Source organism: Sus scrofa, chromosome 13, assembly GCF_054392235.1.
Source record: "Sus scrofa isolate SSC_HxYL_T2T_F1_AM1 chromosome 13, Sscrofa_HxYL_maternal_Yorkshire_Landrace_v2.0, whole genome shotgun sequence".
Lineage (NCBI taxonomy): Eukaryota > Metazoa > Chordata > Mammalia > Artiodactyla > Suidae > Sus > Sus scrofa.
Genome location: NC_139395.1, coordinates 165,233,459 through 165,248,778, shown reverse-complemented (window position 1 = coordinate 165,248,778; position 15,320 = coordinate 165,233,459). Strand labels below are relative to the sequence as shown.

Sequence of the window (15,320 nt, the reverse complement as noted above, 5' to 3'; positions counted from 1 at the left end):
GGTCAGATTCAACTTAAATCTGAAAAGTAATCAATACCCTAAAAATTTCACTTGAAATTTCACAACTATCAGTACAAGATCTGGAGTCATATGTGTCCAAAACTTGAAAGAGAGAGAAATGAAATGCCCTAATATGAAAAAAAGAGCCTTCTCAAGGGCAGACTCACAGTTATTAACAATACACAGAAGAAAGAATGTGCTGATCAGAATAAAGTTGCTCTCCACATAATGTGAAAAAATATACTCAGAAGGGCACAGGGAGGCAGAGGGGGAGGGTGCTGGGCCAATGTCCTTATAGCCTTAGAGCTGCAACTGATAACATCACCCCTGCCATCCAGTTTGGGCAGGCAGACATAGTTGGCTGTCTTACCTGGAAGCCCTTTAAATATTCAGGCACATGGCTCACCAGCTCTGTCAGACTGTAACCAGCCAGCCCATGCAGACTGGCACAAAATAAGAGAACATACAGCAAAAGTCAGAAGGTGTCTTTCAATTAGACAGAGGCTGGATTTCTCTTTTAAATGACTAAACTGCTGTTTCAATATTACACAACAGTCTTGTGAGTCTGGGTGATATGAAGTCACTACTGCAAGATGGACTTTCTTTGGTGAGCTGAACATATATATTTTGAAGTCAATTACACCTGAAAAGAAGACCCTAAGCTCCAGTAAATCCACCAAAATAATAAAAACCACCTAATTGCGGCAGGTTGGGGTGTGTGTGTGTTGGGGGGGAGCCAATTGCTCTTCCTTGAATGATAACCTCTTACAGCCCCATGTACCCACTTCTTTGAATCTGACAAGTATGGGGTCAGAATTAAAGCATGTGCACATGCATCCAAACACCCACAAGCACTACAGTTAGCAGATAACTGGGGAGGATCCCAGGGGTTAAGAATAATCTTTTTTTTTAATTTCTGAGTTTAAGAAAGTACAGACAGATGAACATTTGGAAGCAACTACTTTCTACCGGAATTACTGCAACTATAGCCAAACAGAAAAACTAATGTGTATCTCCGGAAAATGTGTATTTATCCAGATTAATTGACACTATGAGCTTGAAAACAAACTTCCTGCTAGGATCACAGGGACGCAAATAAATCATACCACACACATTCACACAAGTAACATAAAGACTTGAGAAATATTACATAAAAAGACACAATTTTAATATAAATGTCATACCTAATTTGTGAAAAGGCACTTGCTAAAAGCTTTTTCAAAACTTAGAGAAGTGGTGAAGCAATGGTTGCACAAAAAACACCAAAAGAATCTGAAGATTCTTCAAAGCAGGAGGTGACTAGTGATATTCACAGGAAAGCTTATATCACATTTGGCTTGAAAGAGGTAAAGAGGTTGTGTTATTTATAACACTAGTTATAGTTTTCTCTTTTCTTCTGGCTTCTGATTAATTTCAACCATTTTCCTTTTGAAAATATGTTGGCGTTTATTTTCTTCACATCCTGGACTTAATTGTTCCTTACTGTCAATATTAAGGGTTTTTTTTCTGTTCCCATTCACACATTACTCCTAGAGCTTTTCAAGATCCCTTCAGATAGCTTCTTAAAACAATTATAATCACGGGTTAAATGATATGATGCCTGGGAGTAATGGGGGCAGGGGTGGGGGATACAGATGAAATGAGACCAGCCATGAGTTGATAGCTATTAAAACAGGGAAGTGGGCCCATAGGCATTGATTGTATTGTGAATAAATTTCAGGATGTTATTTAGTCAGTAGGGTTTGATCTCACCTGGATTATATTCAAATCACTGTTGACAGTTTTAACTTCAGTCAAAGTTTTACATTCCTGCATAAGGTTTTGACTCTTCTTCCTCTTCATTTCCCAAGAAGAAGCCTATAACAAGGTATTAACAGCAACAACAAAAATGTAAGAATTAGCAGCAATCAATGATACACAATAAACCTCCACTCTTCCCTTTCCTCAGTCTCTATAAACTACTGACCTCTGTAGGATAAAGAGAGGATATTCAATTTCTAATCTTTGCCTTTAAGAAGTATATGACTTATACATGCACCTGCAAAGGTTAAATAACAATAGACAAAAATGACAAAACAATATCCTCACGCATGCTAATGAGTATAAAATGAGTATGTACATTATGGTGTGCAACAGTGAATCAAAGGGCTAGAATAAGTATTTTGCAAAAGATCTGCATGAATTACTGTCTACATACTGAATACATAATATCTCATGTGGATATACACAGTGTTCTTAAAATTTATGTAAATGCTGCTGGGGGGATAAGATAGATATTCATTTCAAAATGCCTGTAAGGGCTTTCTCTTATTATGTCATTCTTAATAGCTACTGGACAGACTTAGTATTATGTGAGATACCTGCAGCTATTTAAAATTTTTTTGATAGTTTCAATGTGCATTTTATAAAATACTGGCTATATTCCCTGTATTGTACAATACATTCTTGTAGCTTAGTTTATACCTAAAAGTTTGTACCTCTTAATATACTGTTCCTATATTACTCTCTCTCTTTCCCTTTCCCCACTGATAACTGCTAGCTTGCTCTTTATATCTGTGAGTCTGCTTCTTTTTTGTTATCTTCACTAGTTTGTTGTATTTTTTGATTCCACAAAGAAGTGAGAGCATACAGTATGTCTTTCTCTGTCTGACTTACTTCACTTAGCATAATGCTCTCCAAATCCACATCCACGTTGCTGCAAATGGCAAAATTCCATTCTTTTTATGGCTGAGTAGTATTCCAGTGTATATATGCACCACCTCTTCTTTAGCCATTCAACTGCTGATGGACACTTAGGTTTCCATATCTTGATAATTGTAAACAATGCTGCTATGAATATTGGGTACATGTATCTTTTCAAATTAGTGTCTTTTGGATTTTTTTTTTTAATATACCCAGGAGTGGAACTGCTAAGTCATGTGGTAGTTCTATTTTTAGTTTTTTGAGAAATTTCTGTACTGTCTTCCACAGTAGCTGCCCCAATTAACATTCCCACCAACACAATAAAAGGGCTTCCTTTTCTCTACATCTTCACCAACATTTGGTACTTGTGTTCTTTTTGATGATAGCCATTCTGACAGGTGGGAGGTGACATCTCATTGTGGGCTTGATTTGAGTTTTCCTGATTATTAGAGATTCTGAGCATCTTTTCATGTGTCTGTTGGACATCTGCATTTCCTGTTTGGAAGGATGTCTATCCAGTTCCTCTGCCCATTTTTTAATTGGATTGTTTGCTTTTTTGATGTGGAGATTGAACTGTTTATATTGGATATAAAGCCCTTATCAGTCACATCATTTGTAAATATTTTCTCCTATTCAGCAGATTTTTTTTTTTACCGTACAAAAGCTTTTACATTTAATTGTGTCCTATTTGTTTATTCTTGCTTTCATTTCCTTTACTTTAGGAGACAAATCCAAAAAAAAAACTGCTGCAATTTATGTCCAAGAGTGTTCTGCCCATGTTTTCCTTTAGGAGTTTTACAGTATCCAGTCCTACATTTAGATCTTTAATCCATCTTGAGTTAATTATCAACTACAGTAAAGAAAACTGCAAAAAAAACAAACATGTGGAGGCTAAACAATATATTGCTAAACAACCACTTTACCAAAGGCTCACTGAAGAAATCAAAGAGGAAATCAAAAAATACATAAGACAAATGAAAATGAAAACACAATGATTCAAAACCTAGGATGCAGCAAAAGCAGTTCTAGGAGGGAAGTTTATAGCAATATAAGCTTACCTCAGGAAACAAGAAAAATCTCAAATGACCTAACTTTACACCTAAAGGAACTAGAGGAAGAGGAACAAACAAAATCCAAAGTTTGTAGATGGAAAGAAATCCTAAAGATCAGAGAAGAAATAAATGAAACAGAGACTAAGAAAACAACAGAAAAGATCAATGAAACTAAAAGCTGGTTCTGTGAAAAGATCAACAAAATTGATAAACCTCTAGCTGGACTAATCAAGAAAAAAAAGAATATTTGCTCTAGTTCTGTGAAAAATGTCATGGGCTACAGTAAAGAAACAAACTCATGGACATGGAGAACAGTCTTGTGATTGTCAAAGGGGAGGGGGAGGGAGTGGGATGGACTGGGAGTTTGGGGTTAGTAGATGCAAACTATTGCATTTGGAGTGGATAAGGAATGAGATCCTACTGTATAGCACAGGGAACTATATCCAATCACTTGTGATGGAACATGAGAATAATGTGAGAAAAAGAGTGTGTATATTTATATTTATATTTATATTTATATTTATATTTATATTTATATATATGTATGACTGCTGGGTCCCTTTGCTGTACAGCAGAAATTGACAGAACATTGCAAATCAATTATAATATTTTTTTTAAATAATAAAAAGAAAAAAGTGAAAAGGCTCAAATCAGTAAAATCAGAAATGAAAAAAATTACAACTGACACCACAGAAATATAAAGGATTGTAAGAGACTACTAAAAACAACTCTATGCCAATAAAATGAACAACCAAGAAGAAATGGACAAATCTGTAGAAAGGTACAATCTCCCAAGATCCTGAACCAGTAAGAAATAGAAAATATTAACAGAGCAATTACCAGTACTGAAATTGAATCAGTAATTTAAAAAGTCCTAACAAACAAAAGTCCAAAACAGGCAAATTCTACCAAACATTTAGAGAAGAGTTAACATTTAAGCTTCTGAAACTACTCCAAAAAGTTATACAGGAAGGAACACTCCCAAACTTATTGTATAAGGCCGCCATCACCTCATACAAAAACCAGACGAAGATACCACAAAAAAAATAATAAAATTACAGGCCAATATCACTGATGTACATATATGTAAAAATGCTCAAAAAAATACTAGCAAACTGAAACCAACAACCTATTTAAAGGGTCATAAACTGCAATCATGTGGGATTTATCCCAGAGATGCAAGAATTTTTCAATATCTGCAAATCAGTCAATGTGATACACCACATTAACAAAATGAAGAACAAACACCATTCTGTAGATGCAGAAAAAGCTTTTGAAAAATTCAATATTCATTTATGATTCAAAAACTTTCCGGAAAGTGAACACAGGGAGAACATATATCAATGGAATGAAGGCTATATGTGACAAACCCCCAGCTAACATTATACTCAACAGTGAAAAGCTGAAAACATCTCTTGTAAGCTCAGGAAAAAGACAAGGATGTCCACTCTCACCACTTTTATTCAACATAGTTTTGGAAGTCCTAGCTATAGCAATCAGAAATAAAAGGAAGAAAAAGAAATAAGAGGAATCCAATCTGGAAAGGAAGAAGTAAAACTATCACTGTTTGCAGATGATATGATACTATGTGCAGAAAATCCTAAAACTACTAAGGCTCATCAATGAATTCAGTAAAATTGTAGGATACAAAATTAATATTAGTAATCTGTTACATTTCTATACACCAATGACAAACTATCAGGAAAAAAAATTGAGGAAAACATTCCACTTGCCATCGCATCAAGAAGAATAAAATACCTGGGAATAAGTCTACCTAAGGAGGCAAAAACCTGTACTCCAAAAACTCTGACACTGATGAAAGAAACTGAGAATGACACAAACAGATGGAAAGATATACCCTGTTCTTGGATTGGAAGAATTAACCTTGTTAAAATGACCATATTACCCAAGGCAATCCACGGATTCAATGTAATCCCTACCAAATTATCAACGGCATTTTTCACAGAACAAAAGAATTTTAAATTTGTATGGAGATACAAAAGGCCCTGAATAGCCAAAACAATCTTAAGAAATAACAAAGCTAAAAGAATCATGCTCTTGGACTTTAGACTGTACTATAAAGCTATACAGGCTGGTACTGGCACAAAAGCAGATATATAGATCAATGGAACAGAACGGAGAGAAAATGGGCCCTCTCAACAGAATTCACCCTCTCTGACCATCTCACCTTGAACTGCCTTTTTTCCCTCTTGGCTTTAGTGATAAGACAGATTCCTGGTCTCTCCCCTTTATGCTCTGGCCATTCCTTCGCAATTGTCTAGCACACGTATCCTTTGACAGCTTGCCACAAATGTTGAAATCCCTCAAGTTTCTGACTAGTCTTTCTTAACTCTTTCTCCTTAGTTGACATGTTCTCTTGGAAGTCACAAACTTAAGCTGTATTCATGTTCCTCCCCACAAGTCCAGCTACCTTCTAGGATACCTTATTTCAATGAATGGAATGAACATCTACCCAGGGGCAAGAGCCAGAAATTCTGGAGTCATTCTTGTCATTTCTCTCTGCTTCACCTTCTACACCCAATATATCACCAAAGAGGTCACTGTTTCCTCCTCAAGGCAAATATACAAGTAACAAATGTAGCCACTCCTCTCCACTCCACATGATCACCCTAACCCAAACCATCGTTTGGTTCGCACAAGGCCACAGCAATAGCCTTTTAACTGCTCTGCCTGCATTGCACTCTGCTCTCTACTAATCCACCTTTCATAGTCAACCAAAGCAACCTTTCCTACGGGAAAATCTGATCATACCACCTCTCTACTTAAAACCTTTCCTTGGTTTTCCATCACTTTCACGATAAATACAAAACCCCTTACACCAAAGCTGATAGGCCTGCATGGTTCTGGTCACTCCCTGCCCATCCCACACCACAGCCCCTTTCCACTTTCCTGCTCCACCACAACTTAGTTGTCTTCTTGAGGTACTTCGTATTCCTTGTTTCCTCATTAGCAAATAATGCTTGCACTGCTTGGAAATGTTCTTCCTCTCTTTTTACCCATTGAATTGGAGTTCAATCATAAAAGTTCTGTCACCACTTTTTCAGGGAAGATTTCTCTGTCCTCCCTAGAGTCAAATCTCCTATGTAAGCATTCATGCTATGATGTCATAAAAACTGCCACAGCAGCAGTTCACATTTGTGTGTATAATCACAGGACTGTCTGCTCCATCACTAGAATCTAAGTTCAATGAGGGCTTGGTACCGTATGTGGTTTTGCTCACAGCTGAATCCTCTATAGTTGCCTGGCATAATGAATGGCACATAATGGATAATTTTATATATACACATATATACTCATACATATATATAATATATACATGTAGGGTTAGAGTTAGGGTTAGGTTATGTGTGAAACTCCATATTTAAAATCCAAAAATTTGTTATATTAACAGCTGGGCTCACTTCAACTCTGCAATCACTTGTATGTCATTTTAAGAACATGAAATCTACCCATAAAATAAGGCTACAAATCCCAAATCTTGAAATTCCACAGTTAATAAATATAAATCAGGGAAAAGAAGATAAACTATAAAGTGATAACTTTTTATATTATAAGCATGCAGTTTTTTAGACATAGCAAAAGTTGAGTATCTGCTGAACAGATGAATCTGTACATTCAAATATGATATATAATTCAAAGTAAAATTCTGAAGACTGTGGACAGATTTAGCTTGGTCTATATAGTCTCAAGAAAAGAATAAGGACAAAAACTTCAAAATTATTGGGAATTGGATTTCAAATATTCTAAGAGAATGAGCTACCCAAAAACGAAATGAGAAAAGGCTGCCTTGAAATGTAATAAGTCTCCCTCACTAAAGATTTTCTAGAATCTATATACCGTTTTCCAAAGTATTACAAAGGAACATGAGAGATATTTCTGTAATGTAACTATTATTCAGAATAATTCCTTCTGAAAGAACCACACCTAAAATCTTGCGTCTTGCCATCCTTAACAAGTACATTAAAAAAGGCAGAAGTTTAGTGGATATTTGCTAACCAAATTAGTTTATTGCTTTCAGAGCCTACAGCAACTCACTTGAATATTTTCCATGGTGGCCCATATTCACCCTTTAAGGGTGAAATTAAATTTTGGAAACAGAAAAAAGACATTAGAAGTTAAACTGATGAACAAGGCAGATAAACTAGGCAATACATTTTGGCTTATAAAAGATTTTTTTAAAGATAGTGAGATAATACATGCAATCATTTAACACCGAATCTAGCACAGGGTAAAGGCCCTCTCAATTGTTAGTATTGTTATTGTTATATGCTGAATCCTCTGAGGGCAGATTTTCAAGAAGGAATTAAATAAGGGTACCATTGTAAGAATGAATGTTAATGATTCTTTTTAAAAGAAATAAACTCATTTGGATACATGGAGATTCTAGGATGGTATGTTCATTTAAATCAAGCTCAGCACATAGTTATATTATCAACATCGCATCTCATTTTTCTAGAACTCTGACTTCAGGGCTAACTACCTATGTGAAATCTGGTTAAGCATTTTGCTATAAAGCATTGAATGCAAAATCCTCAAGATTATGGGTTTATCTTATGAAAAGACTTCTCTCTTAAATACAGATTAAAAGCTTTTTCCCATCCAGATTTCTTTAGGATGCTTTCAGTGCTGATATTAGCAATCTGACTTTTCCTCCAAAAGAGAGAATACAGGAAAATAAAGTAGAAATTGGGATCTTGTCCAGGAAACTCAGATTACAACATGTATGCTATAATTAGTGTGCTTTAAAAATGTGAAAATGAAGCAAAACCTTTACTGAATGCTATTTCTGGAAAAGTGAATTACTATACATTCTATGAATAAGAAAAGAAAAGAAGAACACACACACACACACACAAACACACACACACCTGGGGTCTCTTAGCTAGTTTGACATTTTCCAGCAGGGCTGCTGGATGTCTCCACTGCTGAGGTTTCACTTTCTTCTGCATAGACTTCTTCGTAATTTTAGTCTCCGAAACATATTCTATATCAGAGTCCGATCCTTCTGTGCTTCTCTTCCCGCCTCTAGGGTTGTCAGAAAGCTCAAAGGATAAAAGAGACTCATGCTTCAAATCATTACCAGAAGGCCTAATTCTCTGAGTTTTCGTATTTTCCTTAAATAACAAAGAACATGCTTTTAATTTTTGGTAGTTGGCTTACTTATAATTAATTACTATTTCCCTTATAATCTTATGACATTTAGGTGATATTTATTTGTGATGAAAAATTTAAACATCAGAAGCTTAGAAAATAGACTTTGGCAAATGTATACTGCTGTAATGGCTCATTCAGAATTTAATTTAGGAGTTCCCGTCGTGGCGCAGTGGTTAACGCATCTGACTAGGAACCATGAGGTTGTAGGTTCGATCCCTGGCCTTGCTCAGTGGGTTAAGGATCTGGTGTTGCCGTGAGCTGTGGTGTAGGTTGCAGATGCGCCTCGGATCCCGCGTTGCTGTGGCTGTGGTGTAGGTCGCAGATGCGCCTCGGATCCCACGTTGCTGTGGCTGTGGTGTAGGCCAGTGGCTACAGCTCCAATTAGACCCCTAGCCTGGGAACCTCCATATGCCACAGGAGCGGCCCTAGAAAAGGCAAAAAGACAAAAAAAAAAAAATTTAATTCAGCAGAGCTGGGCTGAATCAAGAAATCCTCTGATTTTGAGGTTGCAAAAGACCCTAAATTGAGAATACAATGTGCTTCCTGACTTCCTCCCCAGCAGAGATTTTCTTGCTTTTGGATCCCTGGTGCATTCGTATCAGTAATTTATTCATCTGAATTGGGCTGGGGTTATCAATCCCATCATTTTCCTGTTAAGAAATGTGAATAACCAAAACTGTAAAAGTTTTCCATAATTTTGTATGTATGGTTTATATAACACTAAAGCTTCAAAAAATGTTGAACTTTTTAGATAATAACAAACAATTGAGGAATATAATGTGATATGACATTTAGCAAACACAAGAAACAATGTAGGCATTATATATACGACATATTTCTAGGCAACTATAGACACACTCTCTGATTTTATATATATATATATATAATTTATATAACACAAATATATATTTTTCTAAAAAATGGATCTTGAAATATATTGGAAAGAATATGTTGAAAATAAATACATTAAAATATTTAAAATATCATCTCCAGTAAGAAAACAGCAATTTAAATTTTCTTATTTATATTTCATTTTCTGAGTTTTTCCTAAAAAAGCATGTATTACTCTAATAAGACAAAATAATGACAGTGAAAAAATACCTCCCAGTGTTTACTTTCTGAATCTATTAAACTATGACTTTTGGTCTTTGATAAGTCTTATCCTTCATGTGGGAAATGTTACAAATGGCTCAATTCCATTTTAATTACTTACCTTAGGTGCTGAAGTTTGGCAGGTGGTAGTGAATTCAGTGATCCTACTTGTTGGTATAAACTGAGGCTTTGACAGAAAAAAATCATTAGACAAACGTAAGTAGAAATAACTTTAATTGGCATAAGATAACAATTCAGTATTCTTTATTTCTTAAAGAAGTGCCAAGGTATGGAATATACCTCACCAATCATTATTAAGGAGTCCCTTTCAGTTCAGATATACAGCAGCAATGCATGATTAGTAGTGACTGGACAGTATAAGAGAATCCAATGAAGTATTACAGATTAAATGTCTTACAAGCAATATCAGGGCACCACTCTATCAAACACTGTCTCCACAGCCCTCGACTTCCCTTTCTAGAGAGCCTTTTTCTCTACTTGCAGGTCCCAGCATCTGGAATAAATCTTGACCTTTAGCAATGGCTCTGTATAGTTCAGAGATGTGGGTCAGAGCTTCAGGTTCTTCTGCGGGTAGACTAGCCTTAACTGTGTCTTTAATCACTGTTGTCCCTAATGTCTTACCCCCAACATCCAGTTCCTGCCTTATACTCAGAGGATGATAGCTAGGGAGAGAAAGCATTTGCTTTTCCTGAAAAGAGAAGCACCTTCAAAGCTAGTATTTTGATGTGATAATTGTTACCCTAACATGATGACATGTTAATGAAATATTCAAAGAGAAAATAAAGAGTAATCTGGGCCCTGTATCCCAGGCCCATGGACCCTCTCCTTGGAATGAGACTCTGGTTGGGGTCTACTTGCACCTCTTTTTTGGTGCACCCACCTTCTTTTATTGTGCCACAGACACCACTGTGGTATCCAGCTCAGTGTCCAGATTCTCCAGCACAGAAAGTTTATCTGGCTCTTATAAGTATCCTAACCCCCAAACTGGAGTCTAACTCTGATTAAGGGTTGGATCTGTGGAAAATTTTTCCAGTGTGGATGGCCAGCATAGATGTTGAAATAGTACCTTTTCCTCTGTCCTGAGAGCCAAATGCCCCTTGGCAGCATCTTATAAACTGTAGGTACCTTGAAGGCAACATTTCCAGAACTGAATTATTTCACCTCTGTACCTGTACCTACCCCCAACCAGTACTTCCCTATCAGTCCCTCATTTGACTACTAACATCACCAAGCACCCAGACACCCAAGCTAGGTGTCCTTGGCTAACAACCACTGTCAGTCCCTTCCACTTCATCATGACCAAACCTTGTGGATTTTCCCACAGGTCTGCATTAGCTTCATCATTACCCTGTTTAAATGACTTTATTATCTTTTGCTTGAACTATTTTCTATCACCTCCTCACTTTCTTGCTTCAGTTCAGAGACTTCTCTAGACCTATGCCACAATCACTTTCTACACAATATCATTACTTTTGCCAAAATAAAGAAGACAAGAGAGAAGAAGAGGGGGAAAGAGAAGAGGGGAGGAGGCATTTTAAAAAATGGATGCAAGTGATTAGAATCACCTGGTAAGCCTTTAAAAAAAAAAAAAAAAACCTACTGATGCCCTGAAATTCTAATTTAATTATGTGAAGATGGGCACTGGCATCAGTAGTTTATTTTGCTTTTTGTTTTTGTTTTTTTGCCATGCCTGTGGCATGTGGAAGTTCCAGGGTGAGGGATTGAAGCCGAGCCACAGCAGTGACAAGGCTGAATCCTTACTGTTGAGCCACTAGGAAACTCCGTCAGTAGTTTTTAAAGCTCTCCAAGTGATCCTAAATAATGCGATCAGGATGGAGAACTACTAGTTTATAAGACAACACCTGCCTCGTGGTGCAGCACACAGCCCACAGTGAGTTCAGGTTTATTAAACATGGCCAAATAGCACTTGGTATGACAGACAAGCGGCTTTCTTCTCTTCTTTTTTTCATTAAAGCATAGTTGATTTACAATGTTGTGCCAATTTTTGCTGTACAGCAAAGTACCCCAGTCATCCATACACACACACACACACACACACACACACACACACACACACTCTTACATTATCTTCCATCATGGTCTATCCCAAGAGACTGGATATAGTTCCCTTGCTATACAGTAGGACCTCACTGACAACTGGCTTTCAATGGTTGCACCTAAACTTTCTAAATTCTTCTGAGCCATCTATCTGACACCCCTTGCTGCCTTCATACACTAGATGCCCAATCACATTTACTATTCCTCAGTTCACTTTCACGTCCCCATCCCTTCGTATCACCCATTTCTTTGCCTGGAATGATCTTTTTGACCTTCTCCAGCTGTCAAACTTCACTCATCCTATGAGTATCAATTCAAATATTACCCACTCCCAATGCCTCCTCCAACTCCCCAAAAGAAGACTAACTGCTTTACCTTCTATATTCCCTTGGCATTATTTCTTCTTGGATGTGCACATATATATATATATATATATATACACACACACACACACACACACATACACATATATGTAGATATAGATAGAGAGATTCACATGGAACAACATACACTTTAAAAAGTATATTTTTTGATGTACAGGATAACTTTGATTTGTACCTACATAAAGCCTTTAGGATACCTTGAGGCAGAATTTCAATGAATAGCTTGTATAGATTTATAACATTTATAATTTTAAATTACGTATTAATAAATGAAATAAAGCCAAAAAAATAAAACCATATCTTTTAAAAGTCTCCATTCTATGTTTATCCAGTTCACATTCCACTAACAACCACTGTTGTTGCCTTCTTGTTTATCTTTCTAGAGATTTGCTTATACATCATATACAGGCATATATAAATAAGTTTTCTGCACTTTCTTTGAGGTAGGGGAAAAAATCATAGAATATTATTCACACAGTCCGTGTCTTTCTTTTTCACTTAAGGATATATCCTGGAGTTCTATTAGTACTTAAAAAGCTTCTTCCTTCCCGTTAACGGCTGCACTGTACTCTTTCCCCACTTCCAGTTTTATCGAGATATAACCAGCATACATCACTAAGTTTAAGGTATACAGCATAATGGCTTAAATATATTGCTAAATGATTATCACAATAAATTTAGTTAGCACCCATCTTCTCATATAGATACAATAAAAAAAGAAAGAAAAGAGAAAAAATATTTTCCTTGCAATGAGAACTCTTAGGATCTATTCTCCTAGTAACTTTCATATATATATATATTATACAGCATTAGCTATAGCTACCTAAAGTTAAAAGTTTCCTTGAGCTCCCTAACTCCAATCGCTTTCTACCCCAACCCCATCCATGGGCAACCACTTTCTCTCAGTATAGATAATCTGCATTTTTCTAGAATTTTATCTTAAATGGAATCGTAAATATTTTTTGTTTAGTTTATTTCACTAGGAAAAATTATTTTGAAATTAATCCATACTGCTTTGTGTATCAATAGCTTATTCCTTTTCATTGCTCAACAGTATTCCACTGACTGGATGTACTACAGTTTGTCCTTTCACCTACTGATGGTCACTTGGGTGGCTTCCAGTGTTTGGGTATTACAGACAAAACTACTAAGAGCACACAAGTACAAATTTTTGTGTAGGCATAAGCTTACATTAATGTTTTTATTCATTGTCTGTACATCTCCCTTGGTGAAACATCTATTCAAATGTTTTGCCCATTTTTTTTAAAAAAGCAGAGGAAATTTACTACAGTGATTGGTAACAGAGGAAATAGAAGAGGCTGAGAAGACTATGAGGGAATGGAAGATATCCCAGACGTTAACAAAATCAGGAAGCTCTTTGTCCCTTTGGAGGGACAAAGGAAGAAGTGATGGCATCAGAACCCAAAGGCCACAGTTCTGTAGGTCAGAAGTCCAAGTACAGTGTGACTCAGCTGGGTCCTCTGTTTAAAAGTCTCACAATTGACTATTTTTAATTGTTTTATTGAGTTTTTAAAGTTCTTTATATATTCTAGATACCAGTCCAGTATCAAATACAGTTTCGCAAATGTTTTCTCCCAGTCTGTGGCTTGATTTTTCCACTTCTTATGCCCTTTGAAGAGCAAAAGTTTTTAAATTTTGATGAAGTCTAATTTAATAAAATTTCTTTTATGGCTCATCCTTTTTGCATCATATTTAAGAAACCTTTGCCAAACCCTAAGCCACTAAAATTTTCTTCCTACATTTTTTTCTTGAAGCTTTATACTTTTAGCTTTCACATTTAGGCCTATGGTGAATTTCAGGATAATTTTTATTTGGCTTGAGGTAAGAGTCAAAGTTCATTCTTTTGAAGTATGTATAGCTATACAGGTGTTTTGGTATTATTGTTGAAAAGATTTTTCTTTCTCCCATTGAAATGTACTATTCCTTTTGTTGAAAAATAACTGACCACAAATATATGAGTCTATTTCTGGACTCTTTATTCTGTTCCATGGTTCTATTTGTCTCTTTTTACACAAATACCAGACTGTCTTGATTACTAAAGTCCCGAAATTAGACGGTGTAAATCTACCAACTTTGTTCTTTTTCAAAGTTATTTTCTAAACATTCTAAATCATTTGAATTCCACATGAGCTTTGAAATTTCTACCAAAAAGAGCTACTTGAATTTTGATCAAGGTTGGGTTAAATCTATGGACCTATTAGAGAGAACTGACATCTTCACAATACTGAGTCCTCAAACTCATGAACACATAGGTTATTTCTCCACTTATATGCTTTAGTTAATTTTTCAGCAGTGTTTTATACTTTTTAGTACAGATTTTACCCACCTTTTGTGGAATTTATTCCAAAGTGTTTCACATATTTTAATATTATTGGAAGTGGTATTATATTCTAAAATTTCAATTATCATTGTTTGCTGCTACTATGTTTAAATAGTTGACTTTTATAGAGTGATTTTATATCCTACAACCTTCCCAGACTCATTTCACTAATTCTAGTAACTTTTTATCAGATTCCATTCAATTGCCTCCATAGACTATCACATTTGAAAAGAAAAGCAGTTTTATCTCTTCCTTTGCAGTCAGAATGCGTTTTATTTCATTTTCTGTCTTTCTTGTTGAGAACCTCCTGTGCAATGCTGAATTGGAGTGGTAAGAGAAAACCTCCTTGTCTAATTGCTGGTCTTAGGGGAGAAATTTTAGTTTTTCACTAGTAAGTACAATTTTAGCTGAAGGATTTTTAAAGATGCCCTTTACCACACTGTTGGAGTTTTCTTCTGTTCCTAATTTGCTAAGACTTTTTATCAGTAATGGATGTGTTGCTTCTTTTTTTGTCAT

General features: G+C 35.9%; 1 protein-coding gene across 23 annotated transcripts in view; it reads right to left on the bottom strand.

The window, feature by feature from the left end:
• Positions 1-15,320, bottom strand: part of MORC1 (MORC family CW-type zinc finger 1) — a 353,564-nt gene that overhangs the window by 42,209 nt on the left and 296,035 nt on the right. For 13 of the 23 annotated variants that reach the window (XM_084991381.1, XM_084991383.1, XM_084991397.1 and 10 more), the window contains 3 exons: positions 10,123-10,188; positions 8,624-8,869; positions 1,753-1,857 (listed from right to left, as the gene is read on the bottom strand). In XM_084991381.1, coding sequence (XP_084847507.1) covers positions 1,753-1,857; positions 8,624-8,869; positions 10,123-10,188 — 417 coding nt within the window. The remainder of the gene's footprint in view (positions 1-1,752; positions 1,858-8,623; positions 8,870-10,122; positions 10,189-15,320) is intronic. The other 10 variants (XM_084991382.1, XM_084991399.1, XM_084991394.1 and 7 more) reach the window with 1 other exon arrangement.